The following is a 24036-nucleotide window of genomic DNA, read 5'->3' on the forward strand; positions in this document are numbered from 1 at the left end:
AAGCCGCTCGTCCACTTTATTCCCGAGCTCGTCGAACGAAGAGCAAGCGATCCCAAGCCGTTCATGAGACATGCTACCTTTACGTGAGTGGCTCTTATCACAGAGATATCTGCACGAACTACATTTTCCACTGCGAATGGCGACGGCGCAGGTGCCCATCTTTACGTTTTGTCCAAAGGCCCGAGCAATAAGGGACAGAGAGGTTTCGAGGATGACTTCTATTCTTTTGCGGCCCCGGCGGGCCTTTTCACATTGCAGATTAAAGGCAGGCTGCTAGCCGAACTAATTCTGCGCTGACTCGTCGAGCGTAAACAGCTGTGACTTCGGTGAACGACAGGCTGCTAAAGCCACGAACACTATCTCTTCGCTCTGTAGCCGAGCACTGCTTTTCTTTCTCAGCCGACCTTCGCCACGAAAAGCGAGATGCATCCGCATCCACAGCTCTGCTGGCCACCTGGCTGCTCATCGCATCCATCTTCGGGACTGCACAGGGCACGGGGCCTTTGCGCCGCTACGCCAGGCGATTCATGTCGTCGCCGCTCGGATGTGAGTGGATGCATTAAATGCAGTGAAGAAATGTATTTAACAAAGTAAATGCCCGAGTTGGGTGATGACAATAGGTTCGCGCTTTACTACTTGACGATTAAGGTGAGCCTTCCGATCTGAAGAGGGGAGTGATCGAGGCTGCGCTACTCAATCCAACGCTACCACCGTCTCACCGCGCCTGTCTTGCATATTTTATTTTCTCCTGTTTAATAGCCAGCTATCTATGGCGTGCATATTGTGGATACTGACCTTTTTTTCTTTAAAATTGAATTTACAAATTTGAATTCGGCTTTTTTTCATCTTTTTTCTTTTTTGTATCCACTGGAAGCCCCACTCCTAAATATACATTACAATCTCAACTGCAAACGAGAAAAAAACAGCACGTTTTGTGCCCTTGCCGCTAGTTCCCTCTAAAGTATTTCTCCCAGTAGTTAATTGAACAGAATCCTTTTCATTGTTACTTATAGAAGAAAATTCAAAGGTGGACTTTTCATGTGCTTTAAGTTATCAGAAAAAAATACTGTTTTACAGAAACTGTCAATTTTGAAAAATGGTAGTTTTCGTTAACGCAACCGATCGACAAATATAAACCCTGTGCTCGGCGCATGGTAGCCTATGTTGCCGATGTGTCACGGAAACCCAGCGAACACGACGCACACATGCTTAAACTGTTGGGAAGTCAAAAAATCAAGGAACTTCTTAACAATTTCTTAATGAAGGAAATTCAGAGAGAATTTAGGTTGTCGGTTTTGTCGTCTACGTGGTATTCCAATGCCTTTCCTGCAATTGAATTGTGTGCCCTTCACTGTCACTATTTTATGTAGACAAATTTACGAAGAACGACTCCCGAGGGACGCCGACATGCGGTCTCTCTATTTGTGAGCTTCAGGCAGACGGACGCTCAGCGTCCCACCGCCGCACATAGAGCATAGTTTCCCGCCAAAAACTGCTTGAAACCAGATTTTCCCGCCATTTTCACATCAAGCCCCATTTTCCCGCCAAAGCCAGACAAAATCAAAATTTCCCGCGCTTCTCACAAGACGCCACATTTTCGCGCAAAGCTGTAAATCCAGCCATTCCTTCAACTTAACGCATCTCAGTGGGGCCAAGTGCCAAATATTGGGTGTTGGCCATGTATGGAATTGTGGTGTTTGGCCAACTGTTGAATTCTGGGGATGAGTCAACTTTCAAAATTTAGAGGTGGCGCAACTGGCCGGTATTGAGGGGTGGGCCAACTGGCATATTTTGGGGCCCTCTCGGAATTACAAATTTTGCAGTGCTTTGTGCGAACTGCCAAATTTTGGGAGTCTTTCGGAATGTCAAATTTGGCGGAGCTCCCTGATGGTTCCCGTAGGCTCATGTCACCTTGACGAAGTCATGTCCCCACTGATTAATAAGGGAATTTCGTTATGGAGAAACCTGGTTGTTTTTGCAAGAGGACAAAGTAAATGCTAGCGCATCAATAACGAAGAAGGCTAGGAGCGCCGTTTCGAGTTCAGCTGACTGAGCACTCCATTACGGTGCCACCGAACTTTCCCACGACCAATTCTTTAACGTTCTTTTCGCCTTAAGCCTGTTTCACATACAAGCGTAAACGCTAGCGAATCCTGTTGCCGCGGCGAGAAAACCTGTATCGAGTCGTCGCGGCAGTGAACGGCGAGGTTCCAACAACTTGGAAATTTTCGCTGCGAAGCGCCTCTCAGTCGCTTGCATGTGAACCAGCCTTTAGAAGAAGCTGCCCTGCTCCGCGTCTAGCAAAGCGGAAACGAAGTTTGCGTTCAAAAGTGAAGACGTGCTTGCGTGTGGGCACCGCTTTCAGGGGGCGAGTACTGCGACGGCACCAGGTGGGCCTACAAGACGCCGCAGTGCGGGAACTCCACGACGCTGGACGCCAGCAATACCAAAAGTGAGCGGGAATATTTATTTAGGGAAGAGATGCGCGAAAATGGCTCGAGTAAGCAGCTCATGCTAATGCGCGCGGGCATTGCCTTGATGGCGAAACCGGAGAATTTAACTTTCGGTTGCAAGTTAGCTCAACGTGCAACACCAAGTTAGCATAGATGAAAGAAGACGATAAAAATGTTAATAGATGAGGAAAACAGCAAGAGAGAGTTGTCCTGAAATAAGTGAATTAGGAGGAACTAAAGTAAATTAGCTGCTTTCTCGCTGACACTTGCAAGGAAAACGCATTTTACGCTACGTGTTGCCCTGAACCAGTGGATACGGTGATGCGAAAGGCGGGCTTCAGTGCATAACGGAGAGCTGCAAGAGACGTGTTGCGCAGGCGAGGCGGGTTGGCCTGCATTTGAGAGCGCGTGCGGGGGCCCTGGCCAGTCTCCGGTGAACATCAACTTCTTGCAAACCAGCTTCAAGAGCTTCGGGCCCATCTACTTCCTCGGCTACAATGTGCCCTTCCATTTCAACATCGAGAACGGAGGACACGCACGTGAGTTCATGCGCGAATCTTCTGCTCGGAGGACGCACAAATGTACATTCGCGGACAAAATAATTAGACCATGGTACCGTGTTCGAACTCATATCACGTTGCGTAACGGAAATTTAACTGTTTCGACTAGGGAGAGGGACTTCTGTCGTTCATTGACCGCTGTTTCAATAAAATTGTTTCTCTCTCACCTGCATTTATGTGTAAGGGCAAGAATAAAGGTTGGAGGAAACACTTAAGCTCCGCCTTAAGTCCCACGTGACCTCATGACGTTTGGCATTGTCTGCATCGTCAGAAACGAAAAAATTCAGGCCGGGACAATTCAGCGTGGTCACCATGGCCCCGGAACCGGAAGCGATGTCGTCAGACCGGAAGTGACTGTCTAAACCAGGAATGACGTGGCGGCCCAGTTACAGGGACATTTTGTGTGTACGCGTACGTCTTGGGGTAATTTCTGAAGGCCGTCACCACAAGGCTTTTCACCTGAAGACCTTCGCCGGAAAGGCCGTTCAGACATTAGTACTACTTACTAGCACTAGCTAGCAAACATAGTTGACTAGTATCCCACGATGACAGACAAATGTTCATGCATTCACAGCACTTAGGTAGCCTTAAGTGCCCTGTCAGTTTTTCTTCTGTCCACGCCTAGGCAGCTAAGCTTCCACAACTTATCAAGAAACCGCCTAAATGAAGTGTGAAGTGCTCCTCAGGCGTCAGCGACACCTTCCGTCGTTCTCTGGAAACGACACCTCTCAAGGACTCGGAAAGAAAGGGGGGGGGGTGAGGTGTTTAAAGAGTTACTGCTTCAGCATGCATTCAAATGTTTTAGAGCGCAGTTCTCAAGGCAGGAAAAAAAAATATTTTTTAGGGAAGAAAATTGTGCAGTAGCTGTCACATCTCGGTGGACACTTTTCGCCTCAGCTGGCGGTGGCGGCCCTGTCTTCGTTCGCTCTATGTTTTTTGCACTTGGCTTTTTTCTGAAGCTCTCATCAAATGCTTTGCCCTCGTATACGAACATCCGGACTGCCTTCAACTTGGTGTTCATCGCTGCTATTCGGAAGCATACCACCGCGCCGTCGCCCGCAAGCCTCGGTTCGACAGCGGATTTCATTATGCCCCCTCCCCCTCCCGGCTTCCTCTCTATGCAGCCACCATCTTGACATTCCTCTTCGCGCCGCCGCTTCTGCGGAGGTACCCCAGAGAACTTTTCGCACCTCAACCACGTTTGATTCACGGCTATATTTTGACAGTTTTCTGCGAACATCCGCGCTATCAAGCCATGAGCCTATAAAGGCTTTCGCCTTAATATTGCAGCACTGCCGGGCACAGTACTGTGTTGGTACATAAGCGCAGGACCCAACGCTTTTGGTTAGCCCTTTCACAGGGGGGTGAAACCGGCTGTGCTGTGTTTGATATAATTGAATAATTTCTTTGTAAACGCAAAGGTGCCCGTGTGCTGACCAAGGCATGCCAGGTAACGAAGCCGCCCATGAGGCACCCCGTGCACTCACTTATCGGGCACCAGGCGTTCCTTGGGAGGACCTTAACCCAGATCACAGCCCTCCTCTTTCTTTCAAAGATATTACTGAGCACTACCGTGCAGAACACCGGCGCTACCCGGTTCGCATGTTGTTTAAAACCCTTTTAATTGAACGTACGCGACGGACAGATGCAGACACTGCTATGGCCACTATAATACAAGACGAGCCAAAACCAAGACAATCCAACTGCGTCGGAGTGCTGCGTCGTCAGGCTTAACACCTGTGAAATCGCCTTGATATCTGAAAATCAAAAACTATTTCTCCCTTGAAACTTTATGCGAGGGTGAGAATAGGCAAATCGAAGGCGAATATAACAGTTTAGAACACGATATTGGTTTGAGGAATTAGCGACGAAGCTGGTATCGCTGTGAAGCGGGCGGGCAGGGCGCCGCCATGTTGTCAATGCTATGTACGCAAGCAACGCAAAGACCGCAACGCGAAATTAATGCGCTTAAAACCAGTCTGATATAATTTCATAATTATTGTACAGACTGCTTGCTTTAAAGTTTGGGCGAATAATGTTTGTTCATGGCTGCCACCATGGTTTTTACAACAACGTGAAGTAATCAGCCGTAAGAGTTCGTACGTCGACTTCCCTCTATAGTCAGTATATTAGCTCTATCACTGCTAGCACATAATTGAGTGCGTGCTTTGCCCGCCTACCGACTCATTCCCGCTATCCGGGTCAGTCGCATTACCCCAACCGTAACTAAGTTACTGCCCAAAGTAGGTGCCAGATGTTTCGCTGGCTGTGCATTCATTTGCTCTTATATGGTGGCAGTGACAACGCCGTAGACAATGGACAAGAAGTGGCACTGTAAAGAATTTTTTGGGGCTAACCTGCCCACAAAGAATGGAACAGCTTGACGGCGGCGATAATAAAAAACGTTCTGGACAGTCGTCGGAGAACAGAATTACCACCGCCCTCGGCCGCGCTTAATTTAAAGCTGACAAATGGCGAATGGCGTAGGAATGGCGTAGAGCAAGTTGTGCATGGCTAGCATCATTTGATATAAATTTAGTAAGATGTTACGTCACACTGTGTGATAAAGCAGTGTGCGAGCGGCTTTGAACATCGACAAGCAAGCAAAACAAACACTTGTGGCTGGCTGAACACACTTCAAGCTGTGAAAATGCGCACAAATGTGGTTGAACAAACGCAAACATGCGGACTTAAATGCGCTGTAATGTAGTTCATTATTTAGTTTTCTAGCGTCCTACAACTACTTCCGGTTGTATAACGCACGGCTTCGCGGGCACAAGCGAGATTATTGGTCCGCTCTCCGCAGTCTACATCACACCCCTGAACGCCCACCTGGAGTCGTACGGGGGACCACTGCCTGCACGTTACAACCTGTCCAAGGGCGTCTTTCACTTCGGCAACGAGACGAGCCCTCGGGGCTCCGAGCACACCATCGACGAGCGGAACTACGCCGCCGAGGCAAGAGAGCGCATGAAAGGCTTAGAGTTTTTCAAGATCGCGGAGTGCCTAGAGACGCGCTGAGATCTTTCGTCGACCGCAGAAACGCCAACGCTGTAACTGGCCGAGCATGCGAATTCAGTTGTAAGGAAACAAATTTCCTGGCGGCACAAGAAGTACTTTGATTTGGGCTAGTTGGTTCATATCTTGAAAGAAGTTAGGACGGCGCTAAAACGACAAAGACAAAGAGGCACGAACACAACAGGACGGGCGCCAACTTGCAACTGAAGTTTATTGCACCAAACCCCTACATTTTATGCATCAACTGAGCCGTATCACAACAAGCTTATCACACAACAAAACGCAATTTCTTCAATAGTCAGAACATCGGAAGTAGGCGCTACTTTTACAGACCAGAGACGCCTTCTGCGTCTCTGGTCAGTTTCCATTCGCTCATGATATCAATCATTTTCTAGATGCGTATTTATTAAAGTAGTGGAAAATGAAGTCTACACAGTGGGACTTATGCACGTAACAACCATCGCTCGCAGCTGGGTTTAAATTACAAGTACACGTTTTACACCGAACATTAGCAAAGCCAAATACAAAATTGATACGGTATGTGGAAGAGAATTCCAGACAGAATCTGGGGCCTGGCCTCCAATAAATATATTTAAAGTGTACTCGCTCAGTCATGAGAGAGCGAAGCTGTCATCAAACCCATCCCATCGACATCCAATCGCATCGCTGCCGGATTCTGAACTACTCGCGCCAGCCAAGTGTGCTGGTGCGTGTCGTCGTCTTCGTATGTCGGGCTGTCAGGCAGCCTCAGCATGCTTAAAGGCCTACTGTAGTGAGATAGCCATGAGGGAGGTGAGAGAACGGAGTAACCGCACGGCGAAGTGGTGTGCTTGATGCGTGGAGGAATTGTTGACGTCAGGAAATTCCGCAGACCAAGCAAGGCCAGAGGTTCGCGATCAGCTGCCGGTGAAGTCGTGAAGCTTCGGGTGAATTGTGGCGCCCTAAGAATAGCCGGTGGGCACGAAGGTGGACACACTCTTGAAGGCATGGTCTCCGAGCGTGGGTGGCAAAGATGGAAGCATTGAGCTGAAGACCTATCTTGGTGACAAATAGCATTTGAAGAGGTGCTGTGTACAGGTGATGTTTTCGTGCTGCAATACCGCGCGGAAAGGGGCCTGTGGTGGCCCTGCCTGCGAATATTCATAGTTCTCTGGAAGACACAGCTCTGGGAAGTTTGGCGCTGACGCGGATAGCGCAGTGCGTGCTCGCGGTGCCATTTACGGCCCGGGATGTAAGCAGTTACGCCAACTGCAGGCAGTGAAGGCGTAGTTGCAGACATAGTGCATGCTGCTCAAAGCGCTCTTTCCGTGCAGTCAGTGGCATTGGCATTGGCGGAAGAGGGCCGAAAGGTTGTCCCTCTGCCTCAATGTGACGGCGGCTGCTGCTCACTGGGCGTTGAGCGAGACTCGAATGGTGCACGTGCTTCTGTGCAAGAACATAAAGCAGGAGTAGTCAGACACGCTGCTCACCAGCAGTGGCTTCCCCGGATTGAGAACACTGCTCACCTTGTGACAGAGTGAGAGGGGAGGCAGCAGACGGGAGTGACTCAACATATGCCCGGGTTGTGCTGACAGCTGGAGTAGTCACATGTGGCTTACGTCTGGATCGGAAACACAGGGAGGTCGAAACAGGGAAAGACGCCTGGATTTCAGAAGGTCCTGGTCTTGAAGAGGTAGGCCGCAGGCTTAAAAACGGCACACATCGAGAACGGTGGTTGCTCTAGAAATCACAAGGTTGCAACATAGGAGAGCTCGGCAACCGTATTTCGTACGGCACGAGCAGATGGTACGAGGCCAAGGATAAGATCCTTCGCTGCGTCGTCCCTCATAGTGTCGAGACTGAGATTCACCGTCGCGACGTGCTCGCAGGGCTACAGTGTCGGAACGCAGCCTGTCGATCTGAGAGTTGAGTGCTGCGTTGGAACCGCGAGTAGCCGGTTTTTTAGCTGTCGCTGATGTCGTAGTAGGGCCGATGAGGCGGCCGCAGGGGAAAGAGGAAACGCAGGCGCGAAAGACAACACGGCGTCCATTATGCGCTCTGCCATTAGTGCCGTATAGATGAGAGGTCCGCTGCCGATACACCCGGGATCGTGCACACCCGCCGGGAAAGACTTCACAGCAACAGTTCCCGGAGAAGCGATGGTCGTCAGACTGACCAAGGTGCACGGCCAAGTTCGTCATGTGACGCCGCAGCTACGTGAGCTTCTGTTCTCTCAGCACCTGCTGCTGAAGCAGTTGCTACAGGCGACGCTTCCCCGGGGTACAGAAGTGCGCCGTATAAGCGCAGCCCTTAGATAGTCGTTAAAGGGATCGGCACGCGGGGAGCGCAGAATGTCTCGGACGTCAGCCGAGGCTGAAGGGGAGAGATCACGAACAACGTGATCGTAAATGGCCATCTTGGGCGTGATACGCAGTAGGCGGCACAATGAATTGATAGCCAGGAATGCGGGGGCCAGAATTCAGGTGGTTGCAGCGTGGAAACGTCGGGCTCGGGGATCGGCCGTGGGGACGACAGAAGCGACAGGGAAGTTGAGAGAGTGATATGTGGCGAGCTTTGGGCATAGCTGAGGTCTCGAGCTCCGTGCAGCGGTAGACTTAGGCTGATGCGGACGCAGGCTGGAAGCAGAGGCGGGGCGGCTTGAGGTCCGGAGTCACGAAATTTGCGGAAGAGAATCCAAGAACGCTGTGGGGGTGTCTGGCCCGCAAAAAAAAGAAAAGAATGCACAGCGCTCCAATTTTTTAACATTTGGCAGATACACTTAAAGCTACTTACGTGTGAGAATGCGAAAGCATGGAAGTACTGAGTCTTGTTACGTTGCAGAATTCTATGACTATGAGTCATGACTGCATAATGTTCGCGCAACTTTATACGGCTTACATTATACGTTACTTGTAAAGTACTGAGTCATGCATCATGATTATGACTGCGCGTCATGACTACGCATACTTTGTATAAACTCTATACATAGCTTCCACGTGACGTCACGTCAGCGAGATCGCTGCTACGGCTGCTATGTTTAGTAACCGCTTGACTGCATCACGGGTTTTAAGACACGGATAAAAAGAGGTGTTTCGTGCTGCGACCCGCTCCTTCGCGCTTTTTGTGCAGAAAAGCCTTCTCAGCTGGGCGCGGAGTCATTTCACGAGGTCTATAAACCATAATTTATGGTATCAAGGTGTGTTTCGTGCGAATAAAAGGTTCGGAAATGCGAGAACATGGCCCCTGAGACACACTGGGAGCAGAGAATCTTTGTGTGTTCAGCGCGCCTTCTTTCGCTGGCACTGGTCCTCTGGGATATTCCGTGCTGAAAAAAAAATTGTGGTCGTCGAAAGTTTCTTTTCGCGGCGACCAAGTATCGCGCACACATCCACGCTAAAACGACGCAACGCGTGCATACTGTGAGAGCTGGTGGTTCGTGGACATGGTGGAAGCATATCCCAGGATTCCTTTCACTGACAGTGCAAGCTATGTATACCTTACGTTACTTGTAAATTACCGAGTCGTGCTGCGTTGCAGAGTGACTATGAGTCATTATCTATGACTATTACTACGAGTCGTGACTCCCATAGGTCATACTACGTTACGTTTCATCATGACTGTACATGTTCGCTTTCGTGTGTGGTAACACCGTACAATGGCGTTCTGACATCCTCCGAATTTTTTGCCACATATATATGGTGGACACCGGCTTTTGTGTTGTGAGACATATAATGCTTTCGTATTAACATATTTCAAGAGAACACACTGAGCCAGGAGAGGCCGAAGCTTCGGCAAGCCACGACAGCGCACTACCAAAATTTGATCTCGCAGCAGCAGGATTCTTAACTCCAGGTTCCAGGCGGGCGCACTGGCGCGTGTCGTCATCTGTCAGGCTGCCGGGCGGCCGCGGAATACTACAGGTTTACACTTTCCTTCGTTCCTTTGGCGGGTAAAGAGCTCTTCGAGAAACTCGCATAGATGGCGGCGTCTCTTTCCTGTCTAGGTGACTGAGTCGCTCTTTGGTGGAAAGATTAGTGGGAAAGATAGCCAGGGAAATATAGTGGCATGAACCGTTTCCGACTGGAACTCTCTTCCGGGGGACATTTTCCAGGCCTCTAGGTACAGTGAAGCTTTTGAAAAGCATTTGTTAAAATGACTGAGTATTGCACCTTTTTGTTTGTTTCATCGATTGCAACCTCGTGAACTGCCTTTTCTTGTGGCATTCTTTGTTCACATGGCTTCTGTAGACCCCCACCCCACCTTCCCCCCTGCATGGGCAATAAATGTTGGCCTGCAGTATTTTGAAATAAGTAACTAATATATACCTTAGACTATGTTCTATGCGGAAAGCGGCATGTGCACATAATCTCAGTATTTGATCTCTGTTCCCAACGATTTTTATTGTTTATTTGGTTTTAAGTGGGTAAACAACACCACCTATAGGTACTGACACGCCGTATTAAATAGCTCCTAAATATTTCGACCCCGTGGCGCTTTTTACGCTCGCCTTGTTGCAGACCTCATGATTGATGGTGATTCTTTAAATTTCTCTTCCAACGCCATCTCGCCGTAGTGAGTGGAATGAACTTATGCACTTGAGCAAAGTAGGCAAACGTCGTATTACTGCTCCATTGTAGTGGGTTCCTTTTTCCGAGTTGTAGCGCATAAAAAGAAAGAGAACGGTGAAGGAGATGGACACACACAGCACGCGTGTATTTCCATCTCGGGCACCGTCCCTTGTCTTTTGATGCCCTACAGCTCAGAAATAATAACAAGCCCAAGTTTGGACATTAGTTGGCTCCCTGTGGGCGTCACTCTTCCTGCTTGCAGGGCACTTGAGTATAACTGATTCGTCTTGTGGATGTACTCGCAGCTCCAACTCCTGGTGTCCTCTGAAAAGCCCACGCCCACTGAATGCGTCCGGCGAGGCCAAGGCCTGGCCATTTTTGTCATACTTTTCGAGGTGGGCATAGGCATTATCCCTGATATCATACACGCGGTTTCCTACAACGAATATTAACAATAATAAGCAGCGGGCTGTATATCGTGGTATCGATTTTATACCTCAATTTGAATAATAAAGACGCGAGGACACGGTGTCCAATGCTGAAGCGGTTGGACGACTCAGAGCTGAGAGTACTAAGTGAATTGTCCATTGCATTGCAGTTTTTACTATGCTTAGGTCGCGTAAGTCGTCAACGGGGGCCAAGTATTAGACTGCAAGTAAAAACTAGAGACGCGGGGCGTTTTTCTCGCGATATTTTGTCTGCAGAAAAGGGAGCAGAACAACCCTTTCCTGGACACACTCGTCAACGCCTCGGAGCACATGACCCACCGGGGTAACAAATCCGAAGTCTCAATGCCACTCGCCTACCTGCTTCCCAACACGACGCAGGACTACTACATCTACCTGGGCTCACTCAGCTTCCCTCCGTGCACCAGCGACGCATTCGTCGTGGTGTTCAAAAGCGCCGTCGCTATCGGCGAACAACAGGCAAGCAGTTGTTTGGCTGCACCTTCGCTGTGCGCGCACAAAGAACCAAAGGTCGTTATGCGTTAGCCGCATCAAGCTTTTGCCCCGAGCCTAGCAATGTCAGCGCTCTATTCTGCTGTACCGTTTAGCACCAGCCAGCCACGCATACTCGTGCACAATCGGCTACTGGCTTTTAAGATTGATACATAACAATGAGTTTCAGGCAGGCACAGTTTTGTGAACGAAAGCGCTGAGCGCCACCAGTCGGCTGTTAGCAGCAGTGGCCGCCCGCGCGCAAAAAAAAAATTGCCGAAAAACAGTTCACAGCCCTGAAAGCAATCACGCCTGCCAGCCGCCGCAAAAGAAAGAAAATTGCACTCACATTTATTTTAATGTGCGTTACATTCAACGCGTGGGGTCATTGGTGTTACGCAAGTCCCTAAAAAAGAACTGTCCGGGCACCTCCTGTGTGAAAGTTGAAAATTGCAGTTGCTCAGCTACAAGAAAATTGGAGTATATAAAAAATACGTGAATGGAAACCAAAGAAACATTATATTACACTGCTAACAAACAAACAAAAAATTTGTACAAAAAGTGAAACTTCAAGAACAAAGCAAAGTACAAAATGAAAATATTACGGGTAAGATACGCAGGCTATGCTTAAAAAAAAACTTTAACACCAGTAAATAGCAAACAAAACGAGGAAAAAAAATGCGCTAGTGCGCAAATAAAACCAGGTTAAAAACAAGGTCATTATTAAGTGGTGATATTAATGTAAATTATAGTGTGATTTAGTTCGGATGGCAATGAATTCTACTCCAAGATGCCAGAAAACTATGCTGCTTGTTTTCCATAATTATAGAACACTTTTGGTAGGAGTAGATTTAGTTGTTCAGCAAGTTTAGTGTGTCACCGGAAATTCTTTTACGACTGAAAGCTTTTAAGAACGATGTGATTATTACGTGCACAAAAGGTGAGCGACGTCAACCTCAGATGAAGCTGTGATGGCAATGTTGGAGTGGTTAGATTGCAATAAATATCCAGGACGAGTGCTCGGACATGGCTGAAGGTAACTGGATGGAGAGCTTGATTTTGAAGGTGGCACAGGCATGATAGATGAGTGCTGTAAGCGGTACCCTAAGATGATATGCAATACGGAAGGCGGCCGCGTATAAATAAAAAATACGACATACGAAGGGCAGGCAGCTTAAAATAGCATGTACCGAAGCCAAAGACGGGTGCTGAAAAGGAGGCGCAACGATCGTTGCCTAGCCAGCAATGGTGCCCATATTCCCAGCGCGAGCGCACGGTCGTTCCCGCGCCTACGGGTCTTCACTGGCGCGGCAGAGCAGCACATGGCGTCTAGGATTTGACCATGCTGCGAGAAGATGCCACCCACAGGCGTAACGAGCACGCACAGGATCTCATCCGTCCGCAGTTCGCCTGCACGGTATCTGCCTTTCGTCAAGGCTGCCACGGTTGCGTGTGTGGAGCTTTCCCTGTGCCCCGGGCATCGCTAGCCAGCGGTAAGCGGAAAGAACATTTCCGTCGTGGCGTGGTCAATATTCGCTACAGTCGAGTAAGGGTGCGACGCTCTGTCACACCTCATCCGTTTTTCTTGAGAGTTCGGTCGTGGACGCTCTCTACCCTTGTGTAAGCAGGCCATGCAGTGGCGGTGTTCTGCTTTCTCAGAGAAGACAGCGGTGCACTGTAGTGCCACGAAGATTGGCCGTTTCAGGCGCCGATCGCCATTTTTGTTCTAACGACGTCTTTGTCTGCTTAAATAAACTAGGCAGGCGTCAAGAAAGCCAGTCGGCTTTGCAAACAGTGCCAAATGTTAATTTTCTGAAGTCAAGCACATAATTTTGTACAAAGCGTAGCAATAGCTACAAACTAAGTCCGAAACACTTGGATTACCGAAATAAGGACTTATAGGTTCGTGGGATTAGTTATTTTTTTTTCAACTTCCGGATGACAGGAGATGCTGAGGATAAAATATTTTTATCCTTATCCTTTATATTTTTTATCCTTTATCCTTTATAGATACTAAGGATAAAGCTGTCTCAAAAATCCTCCCACACTGCCATACCGAAGCATACGCTGCAAAGCTTATTGTTTTGAAAAACCTAGCGTGGATCTTATGAATATAGTCCATTTCTGCTTTCTTGCATCACCGCTTCGCTTTGAACTGTGTAATATAGGAGTGATTGCTCATTAGAATGCATTCAGGCTCAGCCAAACGGCCAGCGCCAGGTAGTGGTACTGGCTTCATACACCGTACCAAGGCGAAGTTTTCTTCAGTTGCGAAGTTTCTGAGACAGCTGTAGAGCCTTCCTTTGTAACCATGTGCCTGAACTTGGTTGGTTGCCGACGAGTGATTACTCTCGCATTGCAACTTTGCTCCCCCTTGGGGGATTCTCATTTGGACAAGCATTAAACTCCGTTGCCCGTCTTGCGCGCACGTGCAGCTGACCAAGCTGAGGAACAATCTGTACACCAGCACCGGTGGATGCAAGTACAGGATCGCTGGAAACCTCCGCCAGCTGCAGCCCCTGGGAACCCGAGTGGTTTACCGTTCGTTCAAGTTCACCGGTTCCGCTGCCACATCGCGGGCAGAGTATACGCTGTTGGTGGCCACGGTTGTTGCCTACGCAGCCGCCGGATGCGGCCGCTAGCTGCTCACCTTGTATCAAGCTCCATCGACGCGAATGCGTTGAGACAGCTTCAAGACGGCTGTGCGGCCGAGCTCTCATTCGTGTTTATGAAATAGCGTAATAAACGTATAAGCGAAATAACGCGCCGCTGAAACACATCACGCTTCGTCCTATTTTTGCTTCAGTAGAGTGTAGCAGGGGAGTGCCGTGATATCCTGCCGCAGCTAAGGCGAATAGGCCCCTCTTTGGGCGGTGATATGTGATAGGTTCTTTTTTTATACTGAAAACCGTGACCGACCGTTAGATGAGTCGTGCCGAGCATACATCCGATACTGGTAAGTGTACTGCTTTATTCCAAAGCGCACAAGATAGACAAAGGGACAGCTTTGTCACTGCAGAATGTGCGCCATGAATTTGAATGGGCTCAGCTACACATTTAAATATGCTAAATAAGGCTGGAGCATAATGCCGGAGTAGCCATGGCCCTTCGTTTTTGTGAAAAATCTGGCCTAAGCCGATCCTTTACCCCGTGGAAAATTTAAGTATCGGGATATTTCTACTCGAAAATGCGGCCTCAAGAGCACTTAGTTTTTCAGTGTATAATGTAGAACACAGCATGAATAATTAGTTGATATAATGGGCTTATTCCAAAAGGATTTTTTTAATTCCTTAAACTTTTGCTACTACGTAAAAAATTTTCAAAATTTTTCATCACAAATGTATGCTTATGTGGATACTGCGTGCAGCGAAGTGGAAATTAGGCAAATTCTTTGGAGCTCCAAACGCATTGTCCCATTAAAATAATGTGGTGTAGGCTAGAGCACCTAGTTGTTCATGAGACGCGCGATGGCTTTTCTCCTTGTATTATTTTTCACTTCCCATTAACCGCTAGTACATATTTTACGCAGTTGGCTCTCAACTTAGCACAAGTTGCCGAGAGCATTTTCTTCAGAGCCATTCGTGTAGTACTACAAATGGTGACATGCGGATACCGGCCACCTTGGCAGTGTTAAGCATCGAGCCACAAAAAGAGGGCAATCATTTAGGTATTTCAAGTTTTACGCTGAAACTTTGCGCGGTCGCCTAGCACTAAAAATGAGAAAAGGGAAACTGGTTGAGGAAATAAGAGCTTTCTTCTCATCGCTGTCCATAACAACGCGGGAAAAAAATTCATGGGGCTCTTGTAGCTCCGCATTTTCACCCTGTCCTTCGCCCGGACAGCAAGGTTCCATGTTACCAAGGCGTAAATGCATTGTAAAAGTTTCGTCCTCAGAAAAATTGTCCATAATTTGGGTTGTATCAACCGGGTGGGACTGTAATTGCTGATTCAAACCCACAAAAGCGCTGTCATACGGCTACAAAGCAAAGCCATCAGCTTTCTCAAATTTCTTAGTTGAAAAAAAAAATTCGTCGTGGTCCGGTGCTCGAACGCGGGACCACTGCCTCACCGGAGCAGTCCCTCTACCAACAGAGCTAACCAGGAAAGCTGGCATATGGTAGAGCAGCAGCGAATTGATTACAAGTTGAAGTGCCAGTGATGTTCGTCCAATGTTTAGGTAATCCCTTGAGGTGGGGCAGGTTTGTAACAAAGAAGTAATTACTCATTTACACGTACCCAAGCGCAGCCATGCGGTTACAGAGGAAAGCTATGGAGCTTTTTCTTTTTGCAGTTACATTCCTGGAAACCCTAAAACAGGTCTGCCGAATAGTGTGGAACCGGTAATCACAAAAGAACGCATGCAATTGAAAATTCATTAACCCCAATTTTCGCACGAGAAAATGTGTTCGAGTAGACATTTTTCCTGTGGGCTGTCGCGGAGTAGAACTCTCTTGCTTCAAATGTAATCCAATTGAAGTATTTGTCAAGGAGCTGGGGCTCCAAGTACTGCTTTCATGTGTTTAGGTGTCGTGTTTTATCCTTTTTCTCATTTATTACAAAGCCACTCCTGCTTGTACCAAGTCTGTGGCTCACGTACCTAGTACAAAGAAGAAATGTTGTTTTTTTGTTATGCACTTCCTGAAGACGAAATGGTCCTGGTTCCTGGGTCATCACGATCCACACTGAACACATGAACGACGAACATAACATTGAACGATGAATCCACATTGAACATATGGTGTTCAGTCGAAGTATATAATGCATTAAAGACAAAAACAAAGAAGAAATACTTCTCACAAGTTTCCCCAAGCATTAAATACCGCCATATGTGCTCTTGGAGACTCCACTGCAGCGCAAGTTGCTGCTGCCTGAAGCCTAGATGTTGTCATGAGACCAGATAGGCAGACACTGAGAAGTATAGAGTCAATCTTCTTTAGCCGCTTTCGGGTAGACGTCTACACCTGAGGGACTGCCAAACACACTGCATTTGTTACACTGGTTTCCCCGAACGGTGAGAAATCAGGTTGGGGGTCGCTGACTGCTGGCGGAACTAGCCTTAACGTCCACTGCAGGGACACTGAAGCGATGTTAACCGAAAATGTTATAACAAAAAAAAAAAACGTCACCATTCGTGGCACAGGTCTATACCCTGCATGGCGACCGTGCAAAAGCCGAAGAATAACGTTTTTAGTTATCGTCACCATTTGTAGCCCAGTTTTGTGTCACGGTGGTTTCGGATAAGTCGTGAAGCCTCCCTCAAAATTGTCCGGTTCTTGCGGAGGAAACTGCGTGGAATCTTTTTCTGGCGTACACAATCTAAACGCATTCGATTCGTTCATTCCTAAAGTTCGCGTTCTAAAACTCTATGTCCTAGGTATTGATTCCTTCTCATATTCAAGCTAGCTCTTCTGAACTTGCTTTCGTGAACCAGCTGATAAAACGAAGGTCACCTAAAACGGACCGACCAAATTTTGCAAGTCGTACTGTCAGTCTGAGATGGGCGTAATCTGTAATTCTAGGTTCAAACCTCATTACAACGTCGCAATGGAGGCCGCCACTTTACAGTGGCTTCAACCAGGATATGCTTTAGCGGAAAATCCAGAAAATTTCACGTTATTCAACTTAGCAGTAATGCTCCAGAAGAAATCATACGAGCGTCACAGCTTCGTCAATGCGCAAGCTTACCGCCCTTTTCTTTATATATCGCTAATCATCCGGGAACCAGTGAGCTGTGTTGCCGCGCTGAGGCACGCAACACACCAGTCGAGTGAATCTACGCGCGAAAAAGCGGACCCGAAATTGTAGTCTCGTCAAGCAAAAGCGAGCTACGTTTCAGCTCCTATGTTGCCGTTTGCAATCATTTCTGTGGCATTTCTCACTCCACCCGCTAGGTTGCGGCCGCGTAGGTGCCCCTTACGAATAGTCACGGACAGCTATCTGTGGCTACACGGTGAAGGATAGAACTTAAAAGCGCGTGCGTCGAGCTGCCGAGATTCACTCGCGGGGACTCACGTTCGAGCTGCTGTAAGGTGCACATCCCTGCGGCCAGAGTTTCTCTCCTCGGTCCCGTCGTCTCACTGCCGGCAGGCGGAGGTCACCGTCATGTTGGCTTCCACGCGTCGCGCCAGCTATGGTGCCCACTTCACTGGATTATGCAGCTTCAGCCCCTGCGCAGCGCCCTGGCACTGCATCAGCGGGCTGCTATCCTCTTACAATCGTTCGCCGCGCCCCACTTTCTTCGGATTTATTAAGCGTACTTGTTCTGTATTCCCTTGCGGCTGCTAATCTCCACGGCGGATATGACGGGCTCCCCATGTGACGCTGGACCTTCTTCCTGCACTCCAGCTTAGCAGCGCTTTCTTTGGCAGAACTTCCTTCATCGCATGGCTTCGTGTGTTATTTCATAATTTGTCTTCGTCCTCCGACGATCGTAATTAGGCTGATGATGACGATATCTAGCATCTCGTTGTAAGTTCGATGTACTAGAGGCATCGTGCAGGAGCTGTGCGAGTAATTTCTTCCAAGACAGCGCAACAGTTCTCTTGCAGGAGGAATGCAACGATTAGTTCCGGTATGACGCATCGGTTCACTGGAGGACAGCACGCGGCACTGAATGGATACTTTAGCCGTGCCAAGCTGCGTTGTCCGACCGGAGTCAACAGCCGACGGGATTTTGTCGCGAAAGCAACACTACGCCAGCCAGTGAGCCATTTCGGCTCGTCGCGCACTTCAGCCGTATGCCGTATGACGCGGTCGACGAACGACGTTGAGCCGCCGTTTGTCTAGCAACACCGCAGCCGCGCTCCAACAGATGGCGGCGCCCTCGAGGCCGCTGCCGTCGCCGCGCGCTCCACCAAATGTGCTTCGCTGGGGTAGAGGGAGAGGAAGTGTCGCCCCGCGGCGATTATATATATATATATATATATGCGCTTCGGCTCAGTGGATTCTGATACCTGATTTAGTATCTGCAGCGGGTCCTTGGACCAAAGATGTTAAACTTATTTTTGGAATATGGCGGAGTGCTTGGTTTGCAGCACTCTGGCACGGGTCGGCCCGGTAATGCACTGCCTCCGGGATCGGCCCGGGGAATATTAGCACGGCGCGCATTTTCTTTCACTCTTTGCTATCCTATCCTTTACCCCTCCTATTTTCAGCACGCGGCAGCGAGCGTGGTTCGGCTTGAGCCAGTAGGCAGGCCCGTGCTCTTTCCTCCTCCTTCTTCCTCTCAGAAACATCAGTCAGTGGATTCTAGTCGTTATTGAGAGCGCGAAAGAGAGGCAACAACAAAATACGAAGCGAGGAACAGACAACGCGCTCAAGAGTCAGCAGAAGAACGCGCCGCACGACTCGAGAAGCGTCGTAACGATGATGCGGCTAGAAGAAGTCGTGCCACGTCCCGGAGTGACTCCAACTGCGGAAGAGACCGATTTGAGTTCTCGAGAGCGTCGGAGTGAGACGCTGCGTAGACGATGAAAAGAAACTTTCGCATTTCAACTAGGGTTAACAAGAGCTAAACCACAGCCAATTCTTTTCAATAAAATATGTCCGGAATAGTTGCATTAATTACTTGTTAGTGGTGTTGATGAGGTTATAAGATTGCTGCTTCATTTCATGCGTACGTTCCTGGTGAATTCCTTAGGAAGAATAATTTGGTACAGCCAAGATGTCGGTTATTAAAAGAAATATTGAATCAAAAGAGCGCGAAAATGTGAAAATTTTCATATTTCTGTTGGCTAAACTTTAATTTATTTATTTTCACGTAATTTTAATCTCGAAGTGAATACCTGTCTGTACTGGAATTTATTTTTTTTCGCTTTCAATACTGGTATTAGCCATTGGGTTGCATACGCCAGTGAGTCACGTTGGATGCCAGTGTTCGAAGGTTGCATACCAATGTTGGAAAGGTGGATGATCGTGTACGAATGCTGGGACGCCAGTTTGAAGCCTTTAATGTCTCATGTCGCGCAACGTACATATGTCAGGCCGGGACGTCAAGCTAATACTCAGAAATGTAGCGCATTCCCTAAACGCCAGCGGCGACAGCCGCTGGTGACGATTATTTTGCCAATGCTCGCCCGACGTTGGTACAATGGTGGTGCACGGCCTGTGGGTAGCCAATGCAGCCATACCGCAGCGGATCTGTATCACTACGTATGGGTGGGTCCAGGGCAGTATGCCCGATTTCCTCTTAATCACATTCTCTTGGGAGGAAGCCCTGCGGGCTGCGAACCTCTACTGGCCTTGAGAGCCAGATCAGCCTCGTTTTCCGGACCCGGCCCAGGCTGCCTTCAGAGTGTTGCTCAACTTGGAGGCTCTCCTACACAATACAGCTTCGGCATTTTCTTTTCTTCAATAAAAGTTATTCGCTCACATTTTTATGTTCATTTACCAGTGTACAGAAAAAATACAGTTGCTTTCTCTATTCGCTGTCTGCGCCAAATCAATGGCCCTAGTAGCACCAAAGGCAGGCGAAGAAATAGAAGGGCTAGAACCGCGTGGCATGCTTCCGAGCTCGCGTGAGGGCGAGAGGTTCGGAGCCAGAGAGCGATTGCGATTCATTCTTTTTGTAGCCCGAATATTACCATCGCGTAGATCAGCGCTGCGGTGAATGAGCTGTACGGCATCATCAAATGGCTGAGAAGAAGCAGGAGGCACCGGAGATGAGCAACACTGGCTGGACGCGGCCCGTAGGCAGCCTCCTGACGAGCTTCGCATGCAGCGACACCCGCACCACCATTCAGGAGTCCATGTACTGCGCCTTGGGCCACGGCGGTTTCCAAAGGCGGGTGCTTTGCACGGGCGTGCTCTCAGTGGTTGTGCTGCTGGTGCACACGTTCGCATACATCCTCATCGGCCGCGACATCGACCACTGGTGCCGTCCGCCTGACAACCTGCGCCACATACCTACGCACGTCTGGAAGAACGTGGCCATCCCCATCGAAGCTGACGGTAGCGTCAGCCGCTGCACCATCTACGACCCGCCGCTGCCGTTGGTAAGCGTGCAGATCAAGCGTGTTGCTATATATGCTGAATTTTCGCCACTCCCGACCACTGCAACCCACGCTCTGGACGCGGCATCGCCAACTTTTTCAACCGCCAGCACGTTATTAAGTATGCAGAATGACTCGGTATTTGCTTGGAAACTAAGTTCTGCAACCCGGACGATATCATATATTTTAGAGGAGAGACAAGGGCAACGGAGGACCTTCGAGAAAGCGTTAAGCGTGTAGAGAAGCTTTTTTTCTTCACAATACTCTGACACACAGTCGTGTCTACTCGAAGTCATCTGTAACTGTTCATGCGAACAGATGACATAGGCATGGAATGACGGAGCGCTTTTGATGTGTTGTTGTTTGGCTCACAACATGGCACATACCCACTAGGGGGATTGGGCATAACCAGGCGGCGACTATTTGCCTTGCAGATTGCATGCGGCAAGCATAGGATGACCTATAAAATTGGGCAACTCAGCTTCCATGACAGAGGTGGTTATAGGTGGTTAATTGTAGCCTTCTCCATCTTCGTCTTGTTGCGTTCGTTAACCATGAACACTTATCGACTAGCCCAACTGCTCGCGTTATTGAAATGACACCTTGCGTGAATTGTCACTAAATTTTTTGTTAGCTTCCCTTATTGGCTGGAACAATACAAGCAGTGGCTATGAAGGGGAATAAAATTATCAAACTAATCAGACCTTCACTGCCGCACACGGGCGCCTTAGCGTTTTTCCTCCATAAAAACCGCGGCGGCTGCGTTTTTATGGAGGAAAAACGCTAAGGCGCCCGTGTGCTGTGCGATGTCAGTGCACGTTAAAGATCCCCAGGTGGTCGAAATTATTCCGGAGCCCTCCACTACGGTACCTATTCTTCCTTTCTTCTTTCATTCCCTCCTTTATCCCTTCCCTTACGGCGCGGTTCAGGTGTCCAACGATATATGAGACAGATACTGCGCCATTTCCTTTCCCCAAAAACCAATTATTATTAATACCGTACTGAACCTGAAGGTAATCTTTGTTCTTTCAGCCAGAACACGCTGAAGAGGACCGCCACGCCATTCGCTGCCATCGGTGGGACTACGACATCCGGGACGTCAGCGACAGCATAGTGAGCCGATGGAACCTGGTATGCGGCAACCGATGGATGTTCGAAATGTCCAAGGCCAACATGCTGGCAGCCATGCTACTAGTTCCCGCCGCGGGCTACGCCGCCGACCTTGTGGGCCGCCAGCCCGTCATCATTGCAAGCGCGGTGGCCCTGCTCGCCTGCAGCGTGATCGCCAGCGTAGCGCAGACTTTCAGCGTATTCACGGTGGCTCGGTTCCTCGTGTCCGCGGCGAGCTGCTCTGTCCAGGTGCTCATCTTCATACTCATCTATGAGGTGACCGCCAGCCACAAGCGGGCCATGTACGGCGTACTGGACACAGCCATCGGCACGACGCTGGTGCCACCAGTGCTAGACGGGGTGGCGCTTCTGCAGCCGCGGTGGCACCTGTCTCAGGCTTTTCTGCTGCTTCCATCAGCCGCGCTCCTGTTCTGGTGCTACTTGCTGGACGAGTCACCCAGCTGGCTCTTCGCGACGCGCAAATTTCGTGCTGCAGAAAAGGTCGTCCTGTATGCGGCACAAAGCAACGGCGTAGATCTGTACAAAGCCCAAGAGACATTGCACCTGCTCAAGACTCAAATCCTGAAGCACGATGCTGCAGTCCACTCCCCAGGAAGTGTCATGGCGAGCGAGAGCTGCATACAACATCCAGCTTTCCGGAGGAAAGCGGTTTCGGTGATCATCTCGTGGTTCAGCGTCAATCTTGCGTACTACGGACTTGTTTTGCGCCACTCGCCAAACCAGACGATTTGGAGCGTAGTGCAGGTGGTCTTCCAGACGCTCCTCTACGCGGGCGTTTGCTGGTTCATCGGAAGCCACGGCCAGCGGGAGACGCTCTCTCTGCTGCTGGGAATGCTTTGCGTCATGGCGGTCGTGCACGCGTGCTCGTCCCTCGTGGACGTAGCACGACTGTCAGCTGCAGTGGGCGTCGCCGTAATGAGCTTCGCGTCTACGGCGCTTAGTCTCAACTACGGCTACACGGCCGAGGTGTTCCCAACTGTGATTCGCAGCATCGGGCTTACCGTGTCGTACATGTTTGGCCGCTTGGCCGTCCTCACGGCTGCCTTCATTGTAGAGTTCAGCGGCACACCGCGCGACGCCGACGTAGTGCTCGACTTCGCCACGGCGTTTCTGGCTCTCCTGAGTGCCTTGGCCATCCAATGGCTGCCGGAGATATTCGCCGGGAAGAGGCCCAAGAAGGCGCGCGCGCTGACGGAGGAAGAGAGGAAAGCGGAGATCTTGGCTTCGCTGATGCCCCCCGCGAGTCCCAGGAGCGGTTTCCAGTCATCCAGGCGCTCCTCACGGAGGTCAAGGTCCAAGTCTGCGTCAGTGTCGTCGGCGTCATCGGGCCGATCGCTCTCACGCAGCCGCACATTGGTGCCGAAATTTGCCGACTTGGAGGAGCGGTCTGACGCCCCAGCGCCGCACAGTGGGCAATGGTAAAAGCGCCGTCTCCAGGATTATTTAATTCATGTCCTCATCGTCCTCGACACCCTTGACGAGTGCGTTTAAATACTCTGCACTTTCTGCTGAAATCTTTACTATTGTTTTAGCTTTTCCACAACGTTAACCGAGCACTCCCTCGTGAACTCAGAAAGCGATTGCAACTCCCATATGCAGTGTGCAGATACTGTAATGCTGTGAACGTGTGGACAACTTTCCGCCGCAGATTCTTTTTTTTTCTTTTGCCAGGAGGACAGTTATGTGCGCGGCTGTAATACAATACACTGAGCAGTTTTATGATTGCTCGTTGTGGGGGACACAGCGTGAACCCAAGGTATTTTGCCTTGTATTGAACGTACATCCATAGCACACTTGAAGCAAGTCTATTCAGCTTGACATGCGTGGCTCGTGTTCCTAAAGGAGACCATAAAAATACGTCTTGTCGGTATTCGAAATCATTGAAGTTCATTTTGCGTATTGTGAACGGTGATGTCCGCAACAACCCAGTGTTGTAGTAACGTCTAGCGATCAGCATATTATTGTCCATACAAATCTTACGAACGTTGGCTTATATCAGACACCCAAAGTTAATGTTTCGGCTCTCTGACTGCTCTTTCCTGCGATCTTTTCTTTTATGTACCTCATATGCAATGCTGTTTGACTTTCTCGGTAGTGGCAAGCTCAGAACTGATTTGGCTATTAGAACTCCACACCAGACCTTGGAGTAATCGTTAGTACAAAAACCAGGACCTTTGTCTGTACCGTACTAATGGGGTGGACAGCGACATCCCTGGTCCTACTAGTAGAATAAAACCTTGATTGTTAGACCAAATTGTGCAGAACAAACTGAAAAGGAAAGCGGGCGTCTTGCTCCTGTCTCTCTCTTTCGATGTTTTTTTCTTTTTTTTTGCGAGTTAGACTGAAGTACGCGGGGTGGCATGAGCTGTCTATACGGTCCTTTGTTTCAAGGTTTCTTT

General features: G+C 49.2%; 2 protein-coding genes across 2 annotated transcripts; both read left to right on the forward strand.

The window, feature by feature from the left end:
- On the forward strand, positions 1-6034 carry LOC144119509 (carbonic anhydrase 12-like). Its single transcript, XM_077652098.1, has 5 exons — positions 1-83; positions 400-546; positions 2366-2452; positions 2831-2992; positions 5820-6034. The coding sequence occupies exons 1-5, from the start codon at positions 71-73 to the stop codon at positions 6032-6034; spliced, it is 624 nt and encodes a 207-aa protein (XP_077508224.1). The 5' UTR covers positions 1-70.
- Positions 6035-20073: 14039 nt separating this feature from the next.
- On the forward strand, positions 20074-23059 carry LOC144119510 (solute carrier family 22 member 7-like). Its single transcript, XM_077652099.1, has 2 exons — positions 20074-20509; positions 21539-23059. Exons 1-2 carry the CDS (start codon positions 20147-20149, stop codon positions 23057-23059), a joined length of 1884 nt encoding a protein of 627 aa, XP_077508225.1. The 5' UTR covers positions 20074-20146.
- Positions 23060-24036: the final 977 nt, after the last annotated feature.

Source organism: Amblyomma americanum, chromosome 2 (genome assembly GCF_052857255.1).
Source record: "Amblyomma americanum isolate KBUSLIRL-KWMA chromosome 2, ASM5285725v1, whole genome shotgun sequence".
NCBI lineage: Eukaryota > Metazoa > Arthropoda > Arachnida > Ixodida > Ixodidae > Amblyomma > Amblyomma americanum.

Excerpts from the sequence above, each read along its gene's own strand:
- LOC144119509 (XM_077652098.1), top strand. Across the intron at positions 2,453-2,830 it reads GGACGCCAGCAATACCAAAA|GCGAGGCGGGTTGGCCTGCA; the intron begins GTGAGCGGGAAT and ends CGTGTTGCGCAG. Across the intron at positions 2,993-5,819 it reads CGAGAACGGAGGACACGCAC|TCTACATCACACCCCTGAAC; the intron begins GTGAGTTCATGC and ends CGCTCTCCGCAG.
- LOC144119510 (XM_077652099.1), top strand. The coding sequence starts at position 20,147 with ATGGCTGAGAAGAAGCAGGAGGCACCGGAGATGAGCAACACTGGCTGG. Across the intron at positions 20,510-21,538 it reads ACGACCCGCCGCTGCCGTTG|CCAGAACACGCTGAAGAGGA; the intron begins GTAAGCGTGCAG and ends TTGTTCTTTCAG.